This window comes from Palaemon carinicauda, chromosome 5, assembly GCF_036898095.1.
Source record: "Palaemon carinicauda isolate YSFRI2023 chromosome 5, ASM3689809v2, whole genome shotgun sequence".
Taxonomy (NCBI): Eukaryota; Metazoa; Arthropoda; class Malacostraca; order Decapoda; family Palaemonidae; genus Palaemon; species Palaemon carinicauda.
The window spans coordinates 189,331,429-189,340,720 of NC_090729.1; the positions used below are offsets into that span (position 1 = coordinate 189,331,429).

Sequence of the window (9,292 nt, forward strand, 5' to 3'; positions counted from 1 at the left end):
GGGATAACTATTGCACTGTAATTGTTCAGTGGTTACCTTCCTCTTGGAAAGGGTAGAAGAGATTCTTTAGCTATGGTAAGCCGCTCTTCTAGGAGAAGGACACTCCAAAATCCTAACCATTGTTCTCTAGTCTTGGGTAGTGCCATAGCCTCTGTACTATGGTCTTTCACTGTCTTGGGGTAGAGTTCTCTTGCTTGAGGGTACACTCGGGCACACTATTCTATCTTATTTCTCTTCTCTTGTTTTTTTAAAGAGGTTATAGTTTATATATGAAATATTTATTTTAATGTTGTTACTGTTCTTAAAACATTTCATATTAATTGTTAATTACTTTTCTTGTAGTTTCCTTATTTCCTTTCATTACTGGGCTATTTTCCCTGTGGGAGCCCTTGGGCTTATAGCATTCTGCTTTTCCATCTAGGGTTGTAGCTTAGGAAGTAATAATAATAATAATGATAATAATAATAATAATAATAATAATACTTAGGCAACTCATAGATCTTTACCCCATATCGAAATAACCCTCAAAGCAATGGTTACTTACCGTGGGGGAAGTTGCAGGTGGGGGCTGACTGGGAATTGGGCTCCTGTCAAACACACAGCATACGTATGGTTCCCTGCCTAGTAGACATATGTTCCTGAAATCAATGTTCAAGAGGTAATTTCAAAAGTTAGCGATGATTCTCGTAGTTTTTTTTTTTTTTTTTTTTTTTTTTTTTTTTTTTTTTGTGGCGTAGATCAATTTATACTAATTGTTTATTTTTCTCTTGTTAGCGGTGTATTAGTTTTTTTTTTTGTGCTGTGGATCATTTTATTCTAATTTTTTCATTATTTCTCTTGTTTATTTGTTTCTTTATTTCCTCACTGTGCTACTGTTGGAGACCTTGGTCTTATAGCATCCTGCTTTTCCAACTAGTGTTGTAGTTTAGCTAATAGTGATAATTTTAAAATTGATAATAATAATAATAGTAATAATAATAATAATAATAATAATAATAATAATAATAATAATTTTAGAGCAGTTTACGGCAGAGATATAAATAGACTTAAATGTCAAAAAATAGTTCCCGAACAGACACAATATGCTACAACTGCCTATTCTAAAAGCATGAATATTTTGTACATACATCATTCAGGATAGCAAGAATTCTCAGCAATAAAGACGTTATTTAGAAATGTTACGAACCAGAAGATAGAAAAAATGGATGGAGTCATAGGAGGTCATTGTAATAGGAAGTATAGGGAAAAAGAATATAAGGGGAAGGAGTAAAAAAAAAAAAAGTAGGAAATGATTTAGCAAAGAAGTAATCAAAACCATCATATAGAATCCCAAAGTCTTTTTTTCATCAAAACAATAGTTTTTAGCCTCATTTGTAAACTGATTTTTTTTCGTGTAAAACTGCATATGTCAACAGATGATTTTTATACGAATGATCAGTATTATTATTATTATTATTATTATTATTATTATTATTATTATTATTATTATCCAAGCTACAACCCTAATTGGAAAATCAAGATGCTATAAGCCCAGGGGCTCCAATAGGGAAAAATAGCCCAGTGAGGAAAGGAAATAAGGAAATGAATAAATGAAAAGAACAAATTAACAATAAATCATTCTAAAAAAAGTAACAACGTCAAAACAGATATATATGTCATATATAAACTATTAACGTCAATAAAAAAATGTCATATATAAACTATAAGAAGACTCATGTCTGGCTCGTCAACAAAAAAGCATTTGCTCCAATTTTGAACTTTTGAAGTTCTACTGATTCAACTACTCGATTAGGAAGATCATTTATATCATTTTACTATTCAACATTTGAAAGACAACAGACAGCTAGACACCATTTCTGATTGTACATTGTGAGTGAAGGATTACAAATCTTATGCATCCAAATTTCGTTACTGTTTCACTATCAAGATATGGAGCTATTACTTTTCGGCCTAGGGACGGCAGCTGCATTTGGTCAACGCTACTGGTCCTCGTCACGAAAACAATATTGATCGTCAATTGATATATTACAGTTAATTAAAGATGGCTTTCATTAATGGCAACTGTCAAGGAGTTATTATTATTATTATTATTATTATTATTATTATTATTATTATTATTAAATAAGCTACAACCCTATTAGAAAAAAGCAGGATGCTATAATCCCAAGGGCTCCAACATGAAAAAAAGCCCAGTAAGGAAAGGAAGTAAACTATCTGAAAAGTAAAGAATGAAGAGTATAAAACAAATCAAAATGATTAACAACGTTAAAGTGAATGTGTCTTATATAAACTGAAGACAGACTCATATCAGCTGTTTAATATAAAAAAAAAAACATTCCCTGCAACTTTGAACTTTTGAAGTTCAGCAGATTCAACTGCCTGATTAGGAAGACCATTCCACAATCTGGTCATAGCTGGAATAAAAACTTCTAGACTGGTGTGTAGTATTGAGCTTTGTGGTGGAGAAGGGAATGAGTTAATTAGGGGTACCACAGGAGTTAGAGAACTATCAGATAAGATCCAAGAAAGTAGACTGAGATGGCACGGTCACGTCATGAGAAAAGGTGAACAGTATATTGGGAGGAGAGTGATGGTAATGGAGGTACAGGGAAGGGGAAGGAGAAGGAGAGGGAGACCAAAGCTAACTTGAGCGGGACTCGAACCCCAGTCCAGAGACTGACCATACTCCCTCTCCACTTAACCTAGGACCAAGGATAGCCAGGCAATGGCTACCAATGATTCATCAGGTAAAACCTAACGCTCTCCCAAACCGCCTATCCTTAGCTCACAAGGATAGTGAAGTTAAAGATACTACAAGAAACTATCGAGCTTGAGCGGGACTCGAACCCCAGTCCAATAAACTGCCATGCAGGGAGGTTTCCAATAGGCTACCATAATTCCTTTAGGCTACCATAATTCCTTTAGGTATAACTTGATGAAGTAAGTTGACCCAAAAATCGACCTCACATAAAAGTGGGTAAAGATGCAGACGAAGAAGATGATGATGGAGAAGGGAAGGTTGTTAGAACTAACCTTCGTAGCTCGGAGAATTGGGCGTTGCCTATGCTGATTTGCACCAGTAGCTGTCTCAGAGGTGGACATTTCAGGATGGAAATGCAACTCCCTTGGCGACCATCATAAGTAGTGCAACCTGTAAGATACGAATTACAACATGTTAAATAATAGATGAAGAAGGATATATATATATATATATATATATATATATATATATATATATATATATATATATATATATATACACACACACATATATATATATATATATATATATATATATATATACATATATATGTATATATATGTGTGTATATATATATATATATTATATATATATATATATATATATGTGTGTGTGTGTGTGTGTATGTGTATAGCGTCAGTAGTCGTAGGAGATGATATATATACACACATTTATATATATATATGTATATACACATACACACACACACACACACACACACACATATATATATATATATATATATATATATATATATATATATTTATATATATATATATATATATATATATGTGTGTGTCTGTGTGTGTGTGTATGTGGTACTTGGGCATGTTACATTACGTTTATAGTGAATAGACAATATTTTAGTGGCGTCCAAAAATCAAAGATAAAATCTCTTCGAACAAACTGTCCTGGAGATAGTTTACTGAATAACAGGAAAACTGCATTTATGTTTCTCAATTTATTTATTTATTATTTTTGTTTTTGTCAACACCTGTTTCGAATCACTTCGTGACTCTTCATCAGGGATACATTGGTTGAATTATGCTTTAATATAAAGGCTATGGTGGTGAAAAAATTTTCATGCAATATGTATGTGTATGTATATATACGTGTGTATATGTATATATGCTTTCCCATACCTGCATTGGGTGTCTGTGCATTCCCGGGAAGAAAGACGTATGGAATCAGCCACAAGATTATCTTGATGCGCATCGTGTTTCTGAAAATAGAGAATAGCGATCAATTTTATTTATATATTAAACACTTTTATTATTACTATTCATGTTTTTATTATCGTATTTATTGTTTTTATCATAATTTTTACTATATTTTATTTTTTTTACTTAGTTGCTTCTGTTGATATCATTATCATTATTTTTATTACCATGATTATTGTTTTTATTATCATTATTTTTTCTAACTATAATGATAATGGTATGAGAAAATAATGATAATAAATACTTATTAGAAAAAATACTACAGTATTATTATTATTATTATTATTATTATTATTATTATTATTATTGTTATTTATGTGTGCTCGTAATAACACTAATAGTGATAATATTTACTTTCATTACTCACCTCATTATCAGCATTAGAAATGCCAATTCGTCATTATCACCACAATTTACGTCAATTTTATAATAGAAAAATTATAAAACGTTTCAATTTGCATATGAAATCTTGAACTATCGGCATTATTATTATTATTATTATTATTATTATTATTATTATTAGCCAAGCTACAACCCTAGTTAGAGAAGCAAGATTATATAAGCTTAAGGGCTCCAACAGGAAAATTTGCCCAGTGAAGAAAGGAAATAGAGAAATAAACGATATAAGAAGTAAAGAACAATTGAAATAAAATATTTTATAAACAATAACAACATTAAATAGATATTTCATATATAAACTATAAAAAGACTTATGTCAGCCTGTTCAACATAAAACTATTTGCTGCAAGTTTGAACTTTGGAAGTTCCACTGATTCAACTACCCGGTTAGGAAGATTATTCCACAAGTTATAGCTTTTCGGAATGAAGGAAAAAGTAACTGTTTAACATTGCCTCGTATTTTTTTTTTTACTTTAGTTATAGAGTTGAAATTATCAATTTAATGACAAACTTTGTAACCTAGTGTATACGCTTAGTTGAAAGAAGATTTGCGCAATTTTACAATTTTAAAAAAAGGAATATGATCTATTCTACTCCCTCGGTACTTGGGTTTCGTGAAGACTGAATGGAAATTATAAGTTCACATATTCCTTATACCCTCTTCTTGGAAGAAGTGTTTTGATATAACATATCTTACCCAGTAAACGTGCGCAGTGATTGGTATAACATATCTTACCCGGTGTGCATGCGCAGTGATTTGTATAAGACATCATACCCTATGCGCAGTTATTGGTGTATAATCTTCCTCTGTGCACATGCGTAGTGGGTGATATAACATCTTACCTTATACTTATGCGCAGTGATTGGAATGTTAGATTTTACACTATGAGCATGCGCAGTGATTGGTATAGTAGCGTAAATCTTTCTCTATGTACATGCGCACTGATTGATGTAACATAATCTTTCTCTATGTACATGCGCGCTGATTGATATAACATAATCTTTCTCTATGTGCATGCGCACTGATTGATATAACATAATCTTTCTCTTTGTAAATGCGCACTGATTGATATAACACAATTTTACACTATGTACATGCGCACTGATTGGTATAGCATACATCTTTCTCTGTATATGCACACCGATTGATATAACATAATCTTTCTCTATGTACATGCGCACTGATTGATATAACATAATCTTTCTCTATGTACATGCGCACTGATTGATATAATACAATCTTTCTCTATGTACATGCGCACTGATTGATATAACACAATCTTACACTATGTACATGCGCACTGATTGACATAACATCTTTCTCTATGTACATGCGCACTGATTGATATAACACAATCTTTCTCTATATATATGCGCACTGATTGGTATAGCATAATCTTACACTATGTACAGGCGCACTGATTGGTATAGCATAAATCTTTCTCTATGCACATGCGCACTGATTGACATAACATCTTTCTCTATGTACATGCGCGCTGATTGATATAACACAATCTTTCTCTATGTACATGCGCACTGATTTATATAACATAATCTTTCTCTATGTACATGCGCACTGATTGGTATAGCAAATATCTTTCTCTATGTACATGCGCACTGATTGATATAACACAATCTTACACTATGTACATGCGCACTGATTGATATAATATCTTACCCTATGCGCATGCACAGTCATTGATATAACATATGTTACCCTATATGCATGCGCAGTTATTGATATTACATATCTTACCCTATGTGCTGTTATTGATAAAACAATCTTTCGCTATGCACATGCGCAGTTATTGATAAAACAATCTTTCGCTATGCACATGCGCAGTGATTGGTACAATATAATTCCCGTAAAGCACAGGCTCATTGAACAGGAAATGTCAATTATATTGCATCATTAATAAAGATACTGATGGGTCCAGTACATTCATATTCATTTAGAGGTGACTGATTGCATACCTCCTTGCAACCAGAAATAGAAGATAGATAAATGGATAGATAGAGAGATAGACAGAGATTTAGGTCAATAGATACTCGTGGTTTTCTTAAAAAGAAGGATGAAAAAATTAAATAGAGACAGCCAATGGTTTTACCATAGCAGCGACTTCATATATATCCTCGTAAAATGTTTTGATTTTCTTTTACGAAAAACGTTTTTAAGTATACCATGAAGGCAAAGGATATTTTTTCCCTATAGAGTATCAGATAGGAATCTTGAACTATCTTTATTTTTTTCACGATTTTTTTAAGGATCTGGAAAGGTGAAGGAGAAGTATACATTTTTTGAAATATAAAAAATATCAGATAAGCCCCATAACATATCTTTTTTTTTTTTTAATGGAAACTTATTTTTTCTTTTTAGAAGCCCAGAAAGGCGAAGGAAAAGTTTTTTTTTTTCTTTTTAGAGTATTGATAGGGCTCTTGAAATATCTTGATTTAGTTTTCACGATTTTTTTTTAGGATATGGAAAGGTGAAGGAGAGTATACATTTGGAAAAAAAAAAAAAAAAAAAACAGATAAGCCTTATTACATTTTTTTTAATGAAAACTTTTTTTAGAAACCCAAAAAGGCGAAGGAAACTTTTTTTTCTTTTTAGAGCATCAGACAGGCTGCTTGAAATATTTAGAGAGTTCTTATGATCTTGTCTAACTTATTCTTGAATTTGTTTACCGTGTTTCTGTTTACTACATCCGCTGGAGGTCTAATCCAAGTATTTGCTATTTTGTATGTAAAGAAATTGCCACATTGAGTGGTGTTGTATCTTTTCAATTCCAGTTTGTATCCGTTACCTGTGAACTGATTTGTGAGAGAGAGAGAGAGAGAGAGAGAGAGAGAGAGAGAGAGAGAGAGAGAGAGAGAGAGAGAGAGCCTTACCTTATTTGCCTTATTTTTTGTTTGGGTTCCCCCAGGTCCCTCAGTGTGAGGCACCTCGTATATCCACCAGAGAGTTGTTAATGCATCTTCAGGTGTATTTTGCATCTTCCAGAGAGAGAGAGAGAGAGAGAGAGAGAGAGAGAGAGAGAGAGAGAGAGAGAGAGAGAGAGAGAGAGAGAGACTAGTTTAAGGTTCCACTTTTTCCTCAAATTTATACGTGTTTATTATATTCTTATGACCAGTTCAGACAAGGCATAATATCGTAAGCAGAAACAGCTTTCGTGTCCTTGAAGTTGACTAATATTGAGTATGCTTTTAAATCAAGTTAAATAATGAAAATATAACAAAGCTCTATTAATTTATGAAATGTTTGTATCTATGAAATCCACTGAAAAGAAAAAGATTCAAACATAGAAAAAACTTTTATGACTGCTTTAGCTCAAATTATTATTTCTACCTCGTTTTCACCTTTTCATCATTATTCTAACCGTAAGGAGAGGAGTATTAAGCTAGGAATACTCAGTTCTGTAGTGACACTAGTGTCGGTGATGGTATTGGCTGAGAGTAGGGAACCTGGCTACTATGTCCCCCCACGTGGGGTGGGGGGGGGGGGGGGGGGGCTGGAGGTGGCTCCAGCTAAAGTCTTCCCACTATGGTTGTGACGTGTTTTCAGTTTCTCATGTACCACCTCTTCTTCTTGCTTGGTGTTTTGGTTGTTTTTACTCCTTATTTGTTTATGGTTCTTTTGGCTGTACGTTTCAGTTCGCTGTGTACACACACACATACACACATACACACACACACACACACACACACATATATATATATATATATATATATATATATATATATATATATATATATATATATATATACAACAACAAATACAGCCGTTTCCAGTCCACTGCAAGACAAAGGCCTCGGACACGCCCTAATTCATGTCTGGGGTTTGGTAATTTTTATCACTACACTGGCGATACACAAACCCTTTCATCACACACAAACACACACAGACACACACACACACACACACACACACACACACATATATATATATATATATATATATATATATATATATATATATATATATATATATATATATATAAATGTGAGTGTACACGTCTTATTTTTATTCCAGTCACTCCCTGTAAGCAGCGCTGCATTATTAATTAAACAGAATATATTTGACAGATTAATATTAGAAATGCGAAGCTCTCAGCCGGTACAAATATTAGATTCGATTACTCACGTTAGTTGCTTTCAAACTTATTTTACAAATATAGTAATTAGTTTCTTTGATCAACCCGGTCATTTTCAAACAGCCTATAAAGAACCACAATGACACCACATTATCAAAACCAGCATATCCTGTTTTCTCTGATAAAGACTTTTTTTTATATAATCAGCATTATTGTTCTACGATCAATTTCTTTACTTTAAACTAATAATTTAATCGAACAGCTGTTTCTGTTGATTTATTTATGCTAATTTAACTCGCACCTTTCCATGAAGAGGACTTTATTTTCACTTTGGTCCAATACTCAAAATCATTCTATTACTGGTTTTCCTTTTGTTATTATTCATGCAACGGTTATCAAAGTTACGCCAGCTAATTCTTTTAGTTTTCTTTAAAAAAGACTACACGTTTTCTTGTTTTCGCCATTTTTCTTTGTTTTACCTTTCATATAGGATTCTATATATTTTTAACTACTCACAATTGTAATATGTCTGACTATTTATTCTTTAAGGTTTTCTGGTGAACTTTATTCTGGTCTTACTCTTCAAGGTTATCAGCTGGAAATGTTTTTATCTCTCTCTCTCTCTCTCTCTCTCTCTCTCTCTCTCTCTCTCTCTCTCTCTCTCTCTCTTGCTGAAAATGTTTTTCTTTGCCAATCTCTCTCACCAGCTCAAGCTGTTTTCATCTTTACCAATCTCTCTCTCTCTCTCTCTCTCTCTCTCTCTCTCTCTCTCTCTCTCTCTCTCTCTCTTGCTCAAAATGTTTTTCTTTGCCAATCTCTCT

General features: G+C 32.7%; 1 protein-coding gene across 1 annotated transcript in view; it reads right to left on the reverse strand.

The window, feature by feature from the left end:
• LOC137641685 (phenoloxidase-activating factor 3-like) overlaps positions 1-9,292 on the reverse strand; it is a 29,067-nt gene that overhangs the window by 16,707 nt on the left and 3,068 nt on the right. Inside the window, exons 2-4 of the mRNA XM_068374475.1 lie at positions 3,904-3,983; positions 3,034-3,151; positions 545-638 (exon numbers count right to left, since the gene is read on the reverse strand). Of these exons, the coding sequence (XP_068230576.1) occupies positions 545-638; positions 3,034-3,151; positions 3,904-3,976 (285 nt within the window). The 5' untranslated portion in view covers positions 3,977-3,983. The remainder of the gene's footprint in view (positions 1-544; positions 639-3,033; positions 3,152-3,903; positions 3,984-9,292) is intronic.